Below are 20,393 nucleotides of genomic sequence, written 5' to 3' on the forward strand. Positions count from 1 at the left end.
TAGACAAAGAAAGAGAGGTAGTAAGATAGAATAGTAAAAATGAACATGAACCGGAAATGAAAAGACACCCAGATAGATGCGGAGAGGGAATGGGATGAAGAATGTGGCTGACAGGGCTCTTCCGTCAGAGGCTGATTGCAGCTGGTGCAGACACACCGCCGAGGAAGCCCTCGCAAAGAACTTGTCCCTGTTTGTCAGGATCACCTTTCCTAGGATGCCCAGTGGAAGCTCCTGCCCTAGGAAAGGAAGAGGGGATCGTCACCTCCATCTCCAACCCATTCTGAGAGACATGGGACTCTCTTGCTAGGTGACTTTGATTCAAACACCTTCTTTCAGCTGACACTTTCTTAATATTGCCCTGTATTCTGAGACCCTTCTTCCAGAACCCTGCATTCTACCCTCTTCCTTCACAGGAGTCTGCACTACTTTGGGGTCTGACGGCTGTCCTTGTCTTTATCTCCTACTTACCTCTCCCAGGCCTTTTCGTCAATAAATTTGATTATCAGACCTTGTCCTGACATCTGCTTTTGAGAGTACTCAAATGAACCCACTCACCTCTTTGTTTTGGTTTGAATTGTTCAAACAATAAAAGGAAAGCAAGCGGGGAGGCAGAAGATTAGGAAAAGAAAAAACATGTTTATTTCTAATAGATACAACTATTAAATGAAGAGGGTAATTTGATTCCATTGGAAACTAAAGAGAGTGAGGTCTTCATTTTATCTTAATGACAGTATTCATCATATGCCCAACATTTTATCACTTGCCACTATGTAAATTGTGATGAAAATAAAAAATGTTAACTTAAGACCTTCTAGGGAATCATTTTCCAAATATTTGTTTAAAATACATCAAAGAAAAATAATTTGTTTTGAAGATCATTCTCCAAGACCTGGTATCCCTGTGTGATCCCTAATCCAGACTGAATGACAGAGCAGCAGAAAGAGAAAATAAAGGCTAAATAACACTTCATTACGAGGTAGATTGGGGGCTCCACTGTCAAGCTAAGACTCAAGGTAACCAAGCTCATCCACAGACAGGATTTACTTTCCCTGATTTCTGATGGTTTTAATTTTAGACCCTAAAGTAGCCTAGAATTAAGGCATGTCCTGCTCCAATTCCAACCCAAGTCCCAAATCTAATCCTAAATCATTCTATCCCAACAGTGAAAGGGCCACTGGCAGTACCAGAGACAATGAAGCAAACAGGTGGGTCCTCCATGCCAGGGCGACATGTACACCATTCATAGCATTCAAACTATGAACCTATAGAAAACTGGATTCAACAATGCCCCTGAAATCTGACTGACAGAGAATCTGAGTTTCTGGAGAAGCTGAAAGAAAGAAACATCAGCAAAATACAAGTGCAGGAACTGATCAAAGTTAAATGTGAAACAGTAACCCCATCCTTTTTTACAAATCCCAAAGGAGCCCTAGAAGGCTGAAGGCAGAGAGAGATCCAGCAGTCACAGATTCACACGTTGTTTTAAATATATAACTTTATTTCTTTGTGTTGTTTTCATATTGATAACACTTAACTCTTGATAAAATGAAGTCTTGGGACTGAAGAGAGCCTAGAAGAATTGAAGATCAATTATCCACATCTGAGTCTATAGTACCAGTGTCTTCTCAGGCCTGGTTAGCAGGGAGTTTCTCCCTGGGGAAAGAAGAGAGAATCCGAGATCTGGGAGGGTGCCCACAGTGCAGGGGACATGGACTGGGTCACCAGAACACTGGTCTGAAATCTGCTGGACGTTCTGCTCCCAAGGGCACAGAGATGGGTTGCCTGGGGATTGGGAATTCTGTAGGCAGGCCTCCTAAGGAATTGCAATTGTATAATCCCTTACCTCAACAACTGTGAAGAGGAAAGTGATTCATTATTATAAACTGTAAGAAAAACAATGGCGCATGAACATAGTCATAATAAAAATTCCGTTAACCGCTGAGCTTGGAGAGCACCGTGATGGCCACTACAGGAAATGAATTGTGCACTGAGAAAGCGGGTCTGTCGGGCCTCTCTCTTTACTTTCCTTGATTCAAATTTCAGTGAAGACTCCAATTTAAAGCTCTGCTCTCCGTGATTTCCCAGGGCACTGACAGCGCTCAGCAACCTCGGGGACACCTGGCGCTTCGGGGACGTTTCCGGGGCAAAGTCAAGACCCGCAGGGGCGGCCTTCTCACCTCAGTCCAGACTCGACCACGGCTCCACACGCTGCCTCCTGCAATTGAAAAAGCGACACTTCTTGGCCCCCCTGCAACCTCTATCGCGCCGGCACAGGGTGAACAGGGCGAAAGGGCAGGGAAGGAACAACTCGGGGCAGTATCCGGGTTTCTTGACAGCTGAGGAAAAATGCCGCGGGGTGAGCGGGGACGCGGCCCGTGGACTCCTCCGAGGAAACGTTTCCCACCCCAGCCACGCCCCGCCGCGCCCCCCGAGGGCCATTCCGCTGTCCGGGCTGCGCCGTGCGCGGGCAGAGGAGCAGGATGATCACGGAGGGGCCGACACGGGCGCTCAGCTCCATTACCACACCCAGCGCGCAGGAGGCGCGCGGGCGCCATTTACATGGGCTCCGGCCAGGCGTGCCAGCAGGGGGAGCTCTCGGCCCCAGGGCCCAAGGTCAGAGGGCCTTGACCTGACCGGAAAGGAACAGCCGTTTCCTCTCACGTCGCCTCCGGAAGTGGCATTGTAATGGCCTCGGGGGCAGAGCTGCTGAGACCCCGCACGTGCTCCCTCTTTCCCGATCCCTTACTACTTCCTGCCTTATGGAGTGGGTTTGGAGGCACTCGTCTTCCCCAGGGCATTCATCAGGTCTGACAAACCCCACTCTTCTCGCTGTGTATCTGGAACAATTTTAACCCCGCCCGTCGCTGCTGATTTCAGAAGCCTTTGTCTTCCCTTCATAGGCGCCAGCAAATCTTTATCAAGTAGAGACCATGATGCTAAGCCTCCCGTATTTACAGAAGAAATTCAGTCTGCAAAATTAATCAGTGGCTGAACAAGCCTTCAAATTCTAAGTTTTATGAGTCCTTCAATGATGCCATAATTTAAATACTCCATCACAGATATAACCCTGTACTTCTTGTTTCAAAATGAGCTTGAGATACCTTTGTTTTACCTGAGACAAAACAGTTATACACAAAGACAGTGAAGATAATGCAACTTAATGGAAGCCAAAGAAAGAAGGTTTCAAGAAATAAATGGTATGCACCAATTACAAAACTGGCTATGAAGTTCATCATGATAAAGACTGACATGAGCCCAGTACTTTACTGACTTCAGATACTGCTAGCAACTTCAATTAGAGAAGATTAATACAGCTGTCAGTTGGAGGACAGAACGGATGTAACCTATTCAGGAAGTCTGAATTTGACTTGAGTTGAGCAGCAAGAGTTGGGGGTGTATCTGGATGGTGCACTGAGCTCCAGAGACATTTCCAAAGGATGGTAGGAATTTAACATGTTTTAATGGTGCTAGGAATTACTGGATAAAGAAGTATGAGTGTTGGTTTCCCTATTGGGTTCTTTTTGTTAAATCTACCTAAACAACAAAGTTGATTTTAAATGAGTTAATTTTCTGTGTAAATAGTAAACATCTACAGCCCAATAGGCTATGAGGAATATTTGCCAAACATTTCATGGACTTATTAATATATTGAGATAGGATGCACAGAGAGTTATTTCTACCCTATTAGAGAAGTGAAGTTTTCTGCAAATGTGAAAAGGTCCTGAATGGTACAGAGAACACACCTTTACCTTGACCTTGAAGAGTGGCATGTGGACAGACCACAGGATAAGTGTGAGTATTCCAATAATGACCATATATGCATTCAGAACACCATGGAGGTAGTTCTGGAGGAAGGACAGCTTGAAAACATATTTCTAATAATTCTCTCTTAAAATCCTAATCTGCCTGTAGGGAATGCTGTATGTAAGGGATAAAAAAGAAACACCAACCAAGTTTTTACATAAAAAATGTAGATTAAAAATTACTAAATTATCAAACACAAGATATGTGAGCTATATAGTTTCACTCTGAGCTCCTACTATGGTTATCTGTTTTCCCAAGGGTCATAATATCACCTGAGAGGCAATATTTCCTTAGGGCACAGGCCTCAGCAGATTAGGATGAAATATTCCTAAACTATAATTGACTATTGTGCCCTGCCTGCGTCCACATTCCTTCCCACAGCTCCCTTGAGAAAATACCAGAAACCACTCCATTCCATGCTGATAGTAGAAGAAAGTTTCTGACAGCACTGATTTTATTTGTGGATCAAAGAAGTAAACCCTTGTCTAATCCTGTGTGCAAAAGATCAGATAAAACAAAGAGACTGAAGATTTGGAAAAACAAGCCAGGAAATTGCAAACTAAAAATTACATAAGACTATACACATAGAATAGAATTCAATGAAACTTGAAAAGAAGTATTTCAAGATGAAAAAGAATATATTGATAAAAATGAAGTAAGCTATAATTTAGAAAGTAGAAAAATGGTATGAGTGGTGAGTAAATTCTTGATATGGTATCATGATGGGGAAAGAAAAGATCCTCCTGGAAAAACCAAGAAAAATATTAAAATGCATAAAATTTGATATGAGAATGGGAAAGTAATACACTTAAAGAACAGAAGAGGGGAATTTTAAAGTGTTTTGCTCCATTTTATACAAAACTATTCAACAACATAAGGAATGTAACAAAATTAATTACCTTAGTTATTTTAATAGGTAGAAAAGCTAAACTGTACAAATATCATGAAAGAAGTATAGAAAGTTGTCCCAAAACTCCTGTTCTAGGCCCACTAAGTGCTAGGTCCAGATGATTTAACATAGAGCAACAAGATGAGAAAATCATAGTTGGAAAGCTCATGTAGAAAATTCCTTAAGACTGTGGAGGAGGAAATGGTTGGGAGAAAGTACAAACTCTGCATTAACACACACAGGAGCAGGATGGCTGACAGGGGCACTCATTAGTGTCATCATCTGGTTCAGCTAGTACAGCAAAGCCCACCCTCTCTGCCACTTGTATTTGAAGTAATGTTGGTCTCCAAGAATTCTATGTCCAGCAAAACTACCCTTCAAAAATGAGGGAAAAATTAAGATGCTCCTGGAAAAACAAAAACAGAAGGATGTCATCATTACTAGACATGACCTACAAGAAACGCTACGTGGAGTCCTGGAGGAGAAATAAGAACACTACACAGTAATTCAAAGCCATAAAAAGAAATAAAGAACATCAGTAAAGGTAACTAGATAGATGCAAATGTTGTCCTCATTCCTTTTAATAGCAGCATATTTTTTGTTGTATAGCTATACCATCATTATCATTAATACAGTTAGTCTCCTATGTGTGGCCATTTAGGTTGTGTCCAAAATTTTCCAATTATAAACAATGTTGCAATTGATGCATTTATTTTAATTCCACACTTTGGCTTGTATTGGTCTGGAATTGCTACTCTATAACCTTATGCTTAGTTCAGGGTCAGGCCAAGCCAATCTGTTAATAGTCATTTGCAAAAGGTTTTGAAATCCTCCTGCCTTGGTCTACATCCTATGGAAAGAAAAATGATTTGAAATCAGAATAATAGTGACCATTCCCAGCTTTGCTTTTGACTCCTAAACACTTTTCCCTTCTGTAAGATAAAGGCCATTTTCTGGATCATGTCAAAAGGGATTCCCACTCCAAATGAAATGTAAAGTTGTGGATCAGGGCATCTGTTATAAACTGCAAAAACTCGGTGCCTGTCCAAGCCCCTTGACATGCTGGTCTCCCGGGGACAGGCACACATGGTTGGCTAGAACAGAGTCTGCAAGGTCCTGGAAAGCAGCTCGAGTGTGCCCAAGTTATCAGGGACGCTCACTGCTCTACCCCTGGGTGCATAAAGAGCCTGGAGAGAGAATGTCGGGGTTCCTTGACTCAGCAAAAACTGTGTAGTGCTGGTGAACTCTAGGTCTCTGATGGAGGGTGGTGTCAGGTGAGTTGTCCCTCAAGAATAACCGCTTTTGTGGCTTCCCTCAAGAATAACAGATTTTGTGACTTTTTTCCTTAACAAGCAACACTAAACGCTTCAGCTATCTTCTCTGGATAATTTCAACCTTTCAAAAAATGTTTTGACTTTTATTTTTTGTAGTCCCAGACCCTTCATCTCTTTTTTCCTTCATCTCTCAAAATGAAGAGTCCAAGGCTCTCTAACAAGGCAGTGGTGTTTGTAGAATCCAGTAAATCATAGTTAGGGGAGCTCATAGAAGCCCATAATGCCAATATCCTTCTTTGTATGTTTGGGTTTTGTTTTTTTTGTTTTTCACCACTGAGCCTCAGAAGTGCATGGAGACTGTCGAAAGACTGTCCTAGTAAACATATTCAGGAACGTGTTTGAAATCCCTTAATTGTGATTTCCCACAGTAATCTGTTTTTTTCCTGGTAAGTGCCCTGTTTCAAGTAGAAGCCTATTTATGAGGGGTCAGAACAAATCTCATTCTATTTCATCTGTAAGTGCATTCCACAGAATTGTCTGAAAGTTTTCAAAGTCTGTTTTTAAAGGCTCTTTGTCTTATTTTATTACGCTTTTGATTCTTTGGCAGTCTACCCTGGAGAGAAAGGCTTCTGGAATGGCCCTGCTTTTCTAATGCTCTCAAGGCCATTCCAAATAATAGGGTGCTGTATGCCACAGATCAAGTAACATTCCTATAACAACAACCAGCCAGAAAACATAGTCAAAAGGAAGACCCCATTCACAAAAGCAGATACAATGTTTCTTAGACTATATAGTTCACAAAAAAATAACCAATAGTTGGGGCTTGTACATGACTTAAAATTATTCTAAATAGTACCTGGTAAAGTAAGCATTTGAGATTTTCCAGGAACACATTGATGATAAATTATCATGGGAGAAGGAGTTACTCAATGACATGTTTTTCCCTCTGTGCTAGATGCTGTCAGGAATTTATTTTATTTTTATTGAGGCATAATTGATATGTAACATATTAGCCTCAGGTATATAACATAATGATTCAGTATTTGTATACACTGAAATGATCGCCACAATGAGCCCAATGACACAGCTTAATGCCATCAAACTGTCATAAAGATATACCAGCATAATTAGAACATATGGTAATAGTGAAGGAATACATACACATATCAACTGGAGAAAAGAGAAACTCAAAACCTATGGGAATTTATAAAGGATAAAGGCAGAATACCACTTCATGAGAGAAATGGTAGCTAGTTCAGTCAATGACATTGAGACAGATCGTCAGCAATTCAGGGAGAAATACTGGATTTCTGTCCAACCCATTATATCAAAATAAGTTTAGGTGATCAAAGATTTAAACAGAAAAACTGAACTATAAAAATATGCAAACAAAATCTAACTGAAGTTTTGTGTAATACTAATATGGGGATGATTTTCTGAAAGTCAACTTATATTTAACCACATGCAAATGAAAACTTTTGTAGGAAAAAATCAATCATACACTAAGAACAATTAGAAATAGAAAAAATATGAGTAAATACATATGATGGGAATATATATTGTTTTTATGTTGAAAGACCTTTTTCAATGCAATAAAGAAAACTGATGACCTAATAGAAAAATGAATTTGTGGTTTACAAAAACGCAATGCAAAGTGGATAATATGTATATGAAATTAAATAAAATCTGTCCATAGTTATAGAAATGTGGATTAGAAACAAACACGATTCTTTTGGGTGTTTTTTGCCTGTGAGAGTGGTTAGCCCATTGCTGATTTGGGTCAATTCCAGCTGCTACTGGTCTCTGTCTTACTGGTTGCTGTACAATGCGTGGCTTGATCTCTTAGGACCTTTCTTGTTTGAGAAAGACTCCCGGAGTCTAAGCAAAGGTCTCCAACTGGTGAAGAGTCAATCAGCAGGAGAAGAATAGTGACATCATTGCAAGAACACCAAAACGACGTGGAATGTCTTGTGAAAATGGCTGACTTGGCATTTTGTGGAGTGTTACTTTGTAGTTGAATTCTCATCTTCTCCCCAAATCTACATTATCTTTGATGCTACATTTTGGTGTAAGTCATGCTATTGCCCTGGAGTTCTTGGGTTCCCAGCCCAGCTCTGTCCTTGACTCCCAGTGAACTCTGATGGCATCCCTAACTTCCACTTTCCCATCTGCGAGATGAGTGTGCCTGGATTATGTCAAAGGGGACTTCCAACTCTAAATTTGATGGGAGGTGGAGGTTCAGGGCGTCTGTGATGAGCTGAGAAGCACCTGGACACTGCCTCACCCTGTCATGCTGGACTCCTGGGGGCAGATGCACATGGCCGGCTAGAACCGAGTCTCCTCATCTGCAGAGGTTCTGGACAAGGGGAGCCTGAGAAGCAGCCAAAGAATGTCCTAAAAGTATCAACAACCCTGGCTGTTCAACTCCCAGGGTGCACACAGAGCCTGCAGATATGATATGAGGGTTTCATCTCAGCAAGAAGCTCACCACGTGAGGGGAGGACATGGTAGCAGCTGAACTGTTTTCAATTAACAATATATTTTCTAACTGCACTGCCCACCTGGGCACCTCAACTAGTCTGGATAATTTCCCTTCTATCGGGCTGCCCCAGAACGTCTCATCTCTCCCGTCATTCCTGCTCTCTCCTCACCACTATGCCCAGAGCTGAAAATGCCTTTCTGAGGTAGAAAGTGGTTAGAGTATGCCAGCCGGAAGGCCTGGGAAGCCTTGTTGCTCCATCCCCTTTGTACCGCTGGTTAAACTAAAGGGCAGAAGCCGGGGCTGGACACAGATGAATGGGAGGATGCATAGGGTGCTCTGATGCTCACGATGGGAAGGAGAATGGTTTAGGCAACTGTCTTGACTTCTAAGCACACAAACGCCGTTCCTATAATTAGGAAGCAGGTCAGTCTGGGAGTGGGAGGTGGAGCCCGTGTGCCCCAAAGACAATGGAAAGTTTGGACCCGCTCTCCCTGTCTTCTTTGCAGCCACCGCCTATGTGTTGGTACTGCTTCACGCAGCACTTGCCCAGACCCTGTACTGTGCCTGAGGACGAGGGAGAGTAAGAAGCAGGCACAGAAAGGAGGAAGTGAAAATTTATTCTGGCTCCCAGTGGCTGCAGCATCTCACTTTCAGGGAGAGGGATTGAAGGGATGTTCAAGGCCTTGGCAATGTGGACAAGATGGGACATCAACCTGTCCAGAGGCAGCAGGGGTGTGCTTTTTTGAGATTTGGGAGTACAAGACTGTGGGCGGGTATTATTGAAGACTCAGTGTCCTCACTAAAACACTAGGCCACAGACCATGGAAGACCAAGGATCATCTAGTGTAGACAGATGAGATTGTAACCTGCAGTTCAAATAGGGGCAGGACAGTGGATGTGGGCCAAAGTGACCTTGTGAAATAAATGCCTGCTGATGGAGCAACTGCTAACAGGGGTTTCTTGCTGTCAGGCCCAATGTGAGAAGACACTTTCCTAGGGACGCTTCCATGGTGTCTAGGGAGCGTGGCCTTCTGTTTCAGAGGTGGCAACGTTTAGGCATTCCCTTTATAGCTGCCAATGTAAAGGGCCCCTGGAGTTTCATGGGGAGTTTGGAGCCCTGTACAAATCCACAGTGTAGGGGATGTTTATGTTTGTTGACTGCCCATGATGTGGAATTCCCTTCTCTTATATTTGGGCACCTCCCTTTCAAGTTCATACGGGTGTCTTGACGAGAGAGCCAGCCTCCCACTTCAGAAACTGAACAAATCAGGTTCACTTTCATTCAGCCCTGAGACCTAGGGCTGCACTACAATAACGCTCAGGAAATCTAGTTTCCCCTGGCACTTAGATGCTCCCTGAGGGACCCAAAGCAGCAGGGACGAAGGACATTCTTTCCCAGGGCAACAGAGTAATGTCCACAGCAGCACTGATTCAGGGCCCTAGAGGCCAGGGTGCGTGTCCTGGGCTGCAGCAGAAGTGTCCACGTCACACGGTTGTTGAGATGTGGTTCTGGCTGTGATCACCCTGCCTGGACACACACACTGTCATCTTATAATGTGGCCGAGCCTGAATCTTCATAAACCCGTGAGCCATATCTTGCAGATCAGGGCCCTAAGGGAGCAGGAAGCTAACAGGGCATTAAATTCTACTGTTGATGTGCTTCAGTCTACGTCTCCTTGCACAGTATGCAGCTACTTCTTTATAAAGGGGAGTGGTATTTGTGTCATATGGGACTTACATACTTACAATGCACATCTTTACTGTGAATTGTGGTTGGTAATTTGGTAACATTACAAGTGTCCTTCTGACAATCTGAGCAGTAAAACAAAATAAACCCCAAATATAAAATATCCATGTGTCCACACCAATAAATAGTTCAGTGACTAAATGAGGGTGAATAGACAAATCTCTCGTACAGATTAATTCCAAACAATATGTAGAGCTTCTTCCCTTCAAAGAGTATCTCTGGTGTGGCATATGCATAGTGTCTTTCTCTCTAAGAGAAGAATATGGAAAGAGGGAGGAAAAAAGGTAACTTTAACTATAGAAGCTTGACAGACCCAACCTCAGCCTAGTGATCAAGGTCAACATCATCAGTGATAAGTCAACTTCACAGTGTATGTACCCTTGATATGATCTGATGAGGAAAATACTTCCCCTCTGTGGTCTTCCTCCAAAAAACCCATAACCCAAGTCTAACCATGAGAAAAATATCAGACATACCCAATTGAGAAACAGTACGCAAAATACTAACCAGTACTCCTCAAAACGGTAAGGTCATCAAAACATGGGAAGTCTGAGAAACCGTTACAGCCAAGGGGTGCCTAGAGACTCCTGACAGTTATGTAATGTGATATCCTGGGTGGGATCCTGGAAAAGAAAAAGAACATTAGATAAAAATTAAGGCAATATGAATAAAGTACAAACTTCAGTTGATCATAATGTATCCATAGATTGCTTCACTATCACAAATGTAACACAAACGTAAGACATAAGCAATGGTACAGTGAGTGCACTAGTACACAGGACTCCATGGTCCTCTGTGGATCTTTTCTGGAATTTTCACACTTAATGGAGATGTCTTCTTTCTGAGGATGATTCTAGTCAATCGTAAGCTCTCTCCAGTCTTCTCTTCTCCTCTTTACACATATTCCTGGACCCCACCTTTCCTTTTGACAAAGTTAGAGGCAAGCTTTTTGAAGATCAGGAGTTTTTTCAGTAAAAGTAATTTAAACTTTTTATTACTTTATGTCTTCTGGTCCTATTGAAGTCATGAGGTATACATGGTTTTATTGTTCTTATTGTCAAATTCTATAGCTGTGCAAGAATGTAGTTCAAGATTTAAATTTATAAGGACACCAGGAAACCAGCTACCCCAGAAGTCTGGTGAATATATATCTATTTTGGGTACTCAGCTGGGGAATATTTTCCTAAGAATAATAAAAACTAGATGGTACAGAAATGGAAACCATTTATAAGGGGAAAATATTGTATAACTTAAGTAAAACTTAACAGCAAATCAGAAAAATAGATATTAATTGTATGACAGCAAGTGGTGGATTTTTTTTATATAAGAAGAGTTCTCACAAAGCAATAAAAATAATTGGAAGAGCCCAATAAAAAAGAGAGCAAAGGGTATTAAAAGGGGATTCATAGAGGAAAAATGTTAACACCCCAATCAGTGTGAAGATACCATCTCATTGATCATTAAACACAAATGCGAAAGTCATTTTGCCTCCATTCCATTTTCCTGAAGCATATTGACTTCATCTGAACTTTGTACACATTCTTCCCCTTCTTGGGCCTTAGTTCTCTCAACTGAAAATGACGGACCTGGAAAGATTGTCTTTAAAGCCTCCACTAGTCCCTTCCACAATGAAAGAGGCTGAGAAATTCCACCACAGCCATTGTTCTGAATGTTACGAGATCATATTTAAAAACACAGGGAGATAACTGAAAAGAAAGAGAGTGGGAACTGAACACCCCACTGAGAAGAGCTGGCCTAACAAATTTGCAGAAGATCATCTTAGCCAAACTGCTTCCATCCACACCATCTTCCCTGATTGACATTCCACTGATGCATTACCTTGCACTGTTCCATCACTCAAGAATGACAGTCTCATCCTGTGGACCACCCTTCAGGGTCCTGACCACGGGAAACCATCCATGTGACCTTGTCAAGAAGTCATCTTGACATCTTGACCATCTCAGCCTTGGACCCAATGTTGCTAGAAGCATTCTGTGACTTAGGAAGCCCTTCATCCTCCTCTCTGGGCCTCAGGTTTTCCATCATGAAGAGGTGGTTAATGATGATCTCAGAGTGTACTGTCTTGTTTGACCCTAGATGGAAGGCTGTTAAGCAGTAAAAGTGCCAAGAGCTGATAAACACGGGGTCCACGTTTCGCCTCCCATCACTGGGGCCCTGAGAGAGATGACACTCATGAGAGTCCCCCTGTCCCTATTCTCAGTAGCACATACAAGTGCCTGGAGCTCCCCCTAACCTTTGCAGCAACTGCTCTATTGTTTTGCCTCAGGATGACCATGAAGGGCTGGGGTCTCCCACCTTCAGAGAGGAGCTCAGGGTCTATGGAAGTAGGATGCAGGAATGTGAGTCTTCCCATGGGCACTGAATGTTTTTAATATCTGTTATTCCCACCAAGACACTGTGAATTGCTCAAATGGCATTTTTTGTGACCTTATAATGCCTGGAAGTCACAAATCCTCTCCTTCTTAACCTCCTTCTGACTCCCTGCCCAGAGTTACTCCTATGGTCAGATCTGCCCATATTGAGCTCTAGGTGGTTTGGATTTTCAGAGAAAAGGGCTCAGGAACACCCACATGTTCTGGCCTTCTCTTCTATAGATGGTGTTACTGAGGTTCAGAGAGAGTGCAGAGCATCTCTAAGCCTAAGGGTATTGGCACACAGAGGTCTGGGGGATAACAGTATTGCCTGCTTCTGGCATCCAGTAGGGAATCAAGATGAGAGGGTACCTGGAAGGAATATGAGTCTGGAGTCTGACTGGGGATGGAAAGACTCTTTGCTCTGCCTGCTACAGTCTCCCAGATGGGCTGAACTAGCGAAAATGGGGATAAAACCACTGTATACTTGGTCCAAGGTCATGTCTCCCCAGATGAGTCCCTCATCATGCTGTAAACCCCTATCTCTTTGAATAAATAATTTCCCTTGAAATGAAAAATGATTGGAAAATAACGGCAGCTCCATGGATCAGAAGACAAATGCTCAGGCATCTCTTGGCATCAGAGAAACTTGCACTTGAAAGGTTTGATCAGATCAGCCAGTTCCATAGAATGGAGGGAGATGGCTGGAACCCTGGTCCGGATGATATGCAACCAGCTCTGATTTTGCTGAGTAAAACTGGGAAAGGCACTTCTCCCCAAAGGGCCTTTAAAGTTGGGATCAAGCAAAAGGGGAAAGTACATCTATCCACAGTCTTTTTGGTGTCCTTATGCCCTGAAGAAGTCATTGTTCAATCAGGTGCCAGAATCACCAGGGAGGCTGTGGGGGCCAGCAAAGTGCAACATGCTGGGTCTCATACCTCTTTATGAGGACGTGGGTTTCCGGCCCTGGCCTGGCCCCAGCACTCCTCAGACAAGCCTGTAGTCCTTAGTACCAGCAGCTCCCATTGCTTGGTAGGGAGAACTGAGACCCCTCAAATTAATCATCATTTTGATTTATCAAATTTCCATGGGCATCCACAGGAATTTATCTTTCTCTATGCACTTATGCACAGTGTTTAGAGTTCCTTGAGTAACCACCACTATTCTCACCACTCTCCAAAAATGGGGTTTAGAATACATTACACTTAATGGATAAATTGAGCAGTAAAAAAAGAATCCAAAGAATTCAACTGGAAAGTGGACAGTGGACAGTTTTCCAAAGAGATGCACAAATGGCCAACAGGCACAGGAAAAGATGCTCCACATCACTAATCATCAGGGAAATACAAATCAAAATCACAGTGAGACATCACCTCTGAATGGCTACTCTCAAAAAGAAAAAGAGATAAATACAGGCAAGAATGTGAAAAGAAGGGAACCCTTGTGCACTGTTGGTGGAAATGTAAATTGGTGCAGCCACTGTAGAAAACAGCATGAGGTTCTTAAAACATTAAAGGTAGAACTCCCATATGGTCCAGCACTCCCGCCTCTCAGCATATAACCAAAGGAGCTCAAAGCGCTATTTTGCAAAGATATCTGCACCCCACGGTCATTGCCGCAACATTCACAATAGCCAAAAAATGGAAAAAACCAAGTGTCCATCGACATGAACGGATGAAAAAAATGTGGTGCATGTATATAATGGAATAGTATTCAGCTACATAAAAAAGAATTTCTGCACTTTTGACACCATGGCTGGACCTTAAGGGCAATATGTTATATGAATAAGTCAGACAGAGAAAGACAAACGCTGCTTGATCTCACTTACATTGAATCTAAAATCATCAAACCCATAGACACAGAGTAGAATGCTGGTAGCTAGGGGCTGAGGGTGGAGGAAATGGGGAGATGTTGGTCAAAGGATACAAACTCCCAGCTTTAGGATGAATACATCCTGGGGATCTAATGTATGACATGCCGACTATAGCTAACAATATTTTGTTGTATCCTGGAAAGTTGCTGTGAAAGTAGAACTTTATAACAACAATAAAAATGGTAATCATGTGAGTGTAGAATGTGTTAACTATCCTTATTGTGGTAAACATTTTACAGTATGCAAGTGTATCAAATCATCACATCACACACCTTAAGCTTAATGTTACATGCCAATTTGTTTCAGTAGAGCTGAGGAAAGAGACAAAATAGAACAGATAAATAATACCTTCACCATATAGAATGTCTCCATTCAGAAGCACATTCTTTATTATTCAAGACTTTTTCATGTGTCACACGGACAATTGCTTAGATTTCATTTTTAACATTCTATCTGTCTCTTGTAAGTTTCATTTGTGGAATGTTATAATTCTGTTGATATTATAAGTGGGATATTTTTTTCTGTTCCATTTTCTGGTTATTGCTAGTTTACAATAAAAATAGGATTTAATCATAACTTAGTGTGACTTTGTGCTGTTCCTGAACTCTAATGGTTTCACTGTTAAAAAATTACAGGCATGTGTAGAATATGCATCTGAGAGGTTTCTTAAGAATAATAAGACATACAGATAATATTCTTAGTATAGAACTTGGAACAGAGAAAACACTAAATGCATAAAGTATTTTTACCACCAATGGTGTGTTTTGCATTAGGCCAGAAGCCCAGGCACTGCTCTCACCTGTCTCTAAGTTCCCTGGTATTATAGCTCTAGCACAGTGCAGCCAATCCCCTGCACAAGGGGGAAGCCCCGGCCTGCGGGCTCCTGGAAGGGGCTACGGGGCACTGTGCTCTCTGTTCTCTAACCCAAGCTTCTGCCCCTGCCTCCACTCACAACACACACAGAGTGTTCAGGGCCAGAACATCAGGGCTAGACTGTAGTTCCAGAACAATTACATCCAAGCCCCTCAGATTGAATAGACAACTGAGACTCAGAGAGGGAAAGAGATTTGTCTGAGGTCTCCCAGCAAGTGGGGAGGCTAAGCTGGGGCTAGAACTCAGGTGCCCTGACCCCCATGTCTGAGCTCTCTCAGCCCCATGCAAAATGGTCCTTGTCCTGCAACTCTGACCTTCCCTGAGCTTCCCTGAGTAAGGGCAGTGGTGCAGGTGGGCCAACAGCAGAGCCCTGAGGTCATTCAAGGGTGCTCGCCCCATGCCTCCAGGTGCTTCACCACTCAGGTCTGCCCCTTGACCATCTTGGGTGTCTCCCAGAACACTGCTCACACTAAAGGTCCAGGACTTGGCGTGTCTTGCCTCCTCATTCACTTCTTACAATAGAAAGCTGCCCGAGGACAGTGGTTGACCCAAAGGAATGGTGTGCTAATGGGGCAGCTCGGGCACCCCTAGGTGACGTGCTTCACGGCAGGGGTTGCCAGCCTCTGTCCTTCTAAGTCTTCTTGGGAAGATAGAGATCCCAGGGAGACATTAAAGGAAAAGAAGGAGGGAGCTCCAGGTTTAGCAACCAGGACTGGGTGGTCACACTGGCAGGGCTGACAATAGCCAGACCAGGACTGGGACCAGTCGGAAAGGAAAAGAAACAACCTCCAGTTCATGCAACATTTGATCTTCTATTTCCCTGGCCCAAGGCCAAAGACAAAGTTCCCAACTTCCATTTCCTGGTGAAACGGAGACTCCAGCTCTTGTGACTGTCACTGGATGTCTAATACTAAGACCAATGGGTTTCTTGTTCCTGTCCCTGCTGACTTCACACTCCAGGAGCAGCTCCCATGCGTCCTCCCTCTCCACGGGGAAAGAGGGAGTCCCAGCTCCACACCATCTCCCAGGAGCATCCAGGGGCCCAGAAGTCATAGGAGCCAGAAGCCAACAGAGCAGAAGTGGTATTTATTGGAAATTCGATGAGAGCAGCAGGCCAGGCTGGGCACGCTGGGTGAGAGGGAGAATGAGCAGGGTGGCAGGGGGGAGTGCCACCAGACCAGGGCTTATGGCCCTGGGGGCGTCACAGGTGCAGCAAAGACACGCTCCACCTGGCAGGAGAGAAGACAGGCAGAGACACGGCTCAGCGGGTCGGCGCACTCAGAGGCAGTGGGAGGCAGGATCAAGTCCATGGGCCACCCTTCGTGGGATCCGGGTGATAGCCTCCAAGACCCGGTCAGTCTCTCCACCACCTCCCCGTATTCTCTCTCCCACCGACCTGGGCTCTTTCCCCAGCGCTTGGCCTTCTCTGTGCCCTCAGGGTCACCTCCTCCTCCCTGGTCTCACCTCATTGGGGGTGCAAGCAGGCCAGCCCACAGGGGCCCACACAGCATTTCTTGGCCCCTGGGCACTCAGCGTCGCTCTGACACCTGTTGGGGGGATTTAGCATGGCACAGCGGATCAGAATATTGGGGCAGGAGCCTGGCTTAGTGGAGACTGGAGACTTAATGGAGACTTCCCGTCGAACTTGGTCTTTGATGGGATCTTGGCTTGTAAATGCATCTTGTCCTGTGACCAGAACGTGGTCGCTGCTAGTGTCTTGGCCTTTAGAAGGAACTGTTGAAAGAAGCAAAGTGCCCACGTTTAGACCCTGTGTGCCTGCTTCAACTATCCAGGCCTTCTTGTGCGTCCAGCCACTGTTCCCTGCAGGGTCCCAAACCATGACCTGAGATGGGGAGGGTCGCCAGGGCTAGCTGGGGTCTGTGCCCTCGGAAGGCTGCCCTGGGCTTTGGGGAACATGTATGTCCACAGGACCACCATTCCCTCAGGTGAATGTTTCCTCCCCCTCCCTCCATTCCAAGTCCTGGGCTCTCAGGAGCGATGCCAGGCTAGAGTGACTCCCAGGGGTGCAGGGACACATGGTCGTCTCTGAGGAAACCTAGTGGAGGGAAAAGAGCCCCAAGATACACAGCAGGAGATCCAGGCTCCAGACTCTGTCCTGCTCTGGCGCTTGCCTGCACACTCGCCACCCCTCCCGATGGCTCCGTGATGTCCCAAGGAAAGGGGGGTCTTCAAACTACATGGTTTCTGTGGCCCTGTTGGAGTATAACCTCCTTGTAAAGGGCTGGTTACTCAGGTGCTTTTATGGGGCAGACAGGCAGAGAGCAGGCCCCACGCCCATAACCCAGATTCCTGGCCTCCTCACTTCACTGCCCTGTCTGCACAGGTACCCACACCCGAGGCAACAGCGCCTCTTTCTCAACAGTCCTGATCTCTCAGTACGGGGACGAAGTCCACTGGGCATCTTCCCTCCCTCTCTGAGCATGGTGAGAGCTGCTGTTCAGGCTGAAGCATGGGCCCCAGCTCTGCCATGCACAGGCTGCCCCTGACAACCTCCCCTCAACCCAGCCGGCCCCAGCAGGCCTCCTGTCCGCTCACCTCCTGTGACAGCTGCCTCTGCCACCAGAGTCACAAAGACGACACCCAGGAGGGACAGCCCCAGGACCAGGGAGTTGCTGGGCCTCATGCTGTCAGGAAGGCATAAGGCTAAGCTCTGAGGCCAACCCCAGTTTTATGCAGCCCAGCTTGGCCCGGGGGCAGGGGCGGGTCTGTGGTTTTACAGGGACAAGGCCTACATTTACTAAGTTTTACCAGGAAACATCCACCCCCATCCTGGGAGGGACCTTGGGGCTTTCCCCGATGGTTATTCAAAGGCAGAAGTAACAGAGGTTGTGCTGCATTTCCCCTGAACACCTTGGCAGCTGTCCCGTCTGCTCACAGAGAAGCAGGCGGCTGGCCTGCAGCACCATCACCATCACATCCCTCATATCCAGGCAGAATATGAAGCCCAGAGGAGGAACCAACCCAGGCCGCTCGGCGAGTCAGTGGCGGGTCCGGGGCTCTGACCGGAGAGCCAGGGTGCTCTCGCCTCTGCCCCTGCAGGTCCCAGCGACCTGCCCTAGCAGGGTGTCCCTCGCAGGATCAAGCTGGGCTCTTCTTTCCTTCTCTTTTCCTCCTCCCCTATCCCCCAGAAAAACTCTCAAAGACAAATCTGCCTCGAAAGTCTAGGTCCTGACCGCCGCCTTTGTTGTATCACATGTGGTCCCTGAGGTGCAGCAGGAAGGCAGGAGGGAGTGTGGGTGATGCCCTCGCAACAGCAGTGAAAGAGAGAAACCCGCAAGGTGGACATCTACAGCGTATATACAGACGCTTTCCTCCTTAGAACAGCTCTGTTTCTTCTGAAGAACTCTTCCTTTTTTGTACCATCAACTTAGGAGTCCCATGGGGAAGGCTGATCACGAAAGCCTGGTGCCGGTCCTGGGTGGCGGGTGGGGCGCGTGTGTGTCCTGGCGGCTGCGTCTCAGGCCTACTGAAGCCCTTTGTACAAATGGACACTGAGCGGAGGCGGGGAGTCTCTCCTTTGGGTAAAGGTGTTAGAAATGAATCTAATACACTGAGGGAAGCAAAGAAAAGAGGGCAAGAGAATTCTGATGGTCCAGCCAGTCCTTCATCCCCCTTTACCCTGAGACCAGCTCTTCCCACACCCTTTCCCACGGTTGGGTTATGACCCAATAAATTGGCTTTCGGCCTAAGCTAGCCTGAGTTAGCCTTTTGTCATGGCTACCAAAGTCAAGAGTAATACAAATTGATACCCAAAAGCTGGGTGTGCCACAGACAGAACCTGAATTGTGGAAGTGACGTGCTGAGTTCAGAGTGAGGGAAGAAAGCTGACTAACTACTGAATAGAAAACAGGTTCATTGAATCTGCCTCCTCTGTCTCTTGGGACTCAGACCACATGCCTACCAATGTTGAAACATTAGGGAGATATAAACAAACGTCAGCAAGTTCGAGTCTGGGCCACTTAAAAAATGCTCATTGCCAAATAAATCACACAAACAAAAAAGTGTGCAGAACATACCTATATTCGTTCCAGAATATTATTGAAATGGGCAGTCTGTATTCAGCTGCCGGGTAGAGGAGAATATTTCCTGTATATGTGCCCTATTGATCCGTGCTCCTCTCCAGTTGCTCCCATCTCCCTCCTCCCCAGAGGTAAGTACTCTCCTGGATTTTCTGCTACCTCGCCCATTCTTACATTAGGTCGTGTATCTTTTTCTCACTAATTTGTAGAGAAAAGAAACTCTCACGCAGTACTAGTAAGAGTCCACCCTGCTGCAATCTAGTTTAAAATCAGTCTGGAATCATGCTAGTGAAGTTAAACATGTGCACAATCTATAAGCCAGCAATTATACTCCTAAGTACATACCTAAGACTAGTATTTTGACAAGTTTACCAGGATACATCCTCAAAAGCATTTCTAATACTGAAACACTGGAAACACCCCACATTACCACTACCACCAATAACAAAAAAAAAAAAGAATATGTTAAGGCGTATTAATATAATTAAACATAATTCAATTGTAAATATAGAAATATAGCCATTTATATTTATATGTAAATATATTTATAACATTTATAAATATAAATACAGTCACAATATGACTTGTGACTCTCATTTAAATGATGTTGAATGAAAAATGTTAAGTCTTGAAAGAAAATATGTAAAGTCATATGCTTGTTATAAGTCTCAAAACCAAGAGTAATAGGTTGTATCGTAAAACTCAAAAAGAGATAAATAAAAATGAGGAGACTATAAAAATGACATCCAGGATAGTTAGTGGTTAACTCTGGAAGTAAGGGAAGAACTACTGTGGATGGGTGAGATGCACTCGGGTTGGCTTAAGTTTTGGGTTATTGGTAATGTTCTATTCCTTCGGTTGACTGCTGATTTCATGTGTGTGTGTGTGTGTGTGTGTGTGTGTGTGTGTGTATTTTAAAGCTTCCCAATAAATCATTTATGGACTACCTTAGCTTTCTATAAACCCACATACTGCACTCTTGGGTTGTTTCCAATCTTTTGCTATTACAAGTCATGCTACATGTGGCCAAGAAAAGTAG

At 44.6% G+C, this 20,393-nt stretch overlaps 2 protein-coding genes across 2 annotated transcripts; both read right to left on the reverse strand.

Moving 5' to 3' along the window:
- Positions 1–1,477: 1,477 nt before the first annotated feature.
- On the reverse strand, positions 1,478–2,607 carry LOC108398235 (WAP four-disulfide core domain protein 15B-like). Its single transcript, XM_073236562.1, has 3 exons — positions 2,437–2,607; positions 2,178–2,336; positions 1,478–1,653 (listed from the first exon to the last, which is right to left on the reverse strand). The coding sequence occupies exons 1-2, from the start codon at positions 2,516–2,518 to the stop codon at positions 2,179–2,181; spliced, it is 240 nt and encodes a 79-aa protein (XP_073092663.1). The 5' UTR covers positions 2,519–2,607; the 3' UTR covers positions 1,478–1,653; position 2,178.
- Positions 2,608–16,385: 13,778 nt separating this feature from the next.
- PI3 (peptidase inhibitor 3) lies at positions 16,386–18,028 on the reverse strand. The gene is made up of 3 exons (XM_017662075.3): positions 17,871–18,028; positions 16,779–17,048; positions 16,386–16,543 (listed from the first exon to the last, which is right to left on the reverse strand). The coding sequence occupies exons 1-2, from the start codon at positions 17,956–17,958 to the stop codon at positions 16,780–16,782; spliced, it is 357 nt and encodes a 118-aa protein (XP_017517564.2). The 5' UTR covers positions 17,959–18,028; the 3' UTR covers positions 16,386–16,543; position 16,779.
- Positions 18,029–20,393: the final 2,365 nt, after the last annotated feature.

The sequence above is a fragment of the Manis javanica genome, chromosome 5 (assembly GCF_040802235.1).
Source record: "Manis javanica isolate MJ-LG chromosome 5, MJ_LKY, whole genome shotgun sequence".
Classification (NCBI taxonomy): Eukaryota; Metazoa; Chordata; class Mammalia; order Pholidota; family Manidae; genus Manis; species Manis javanica.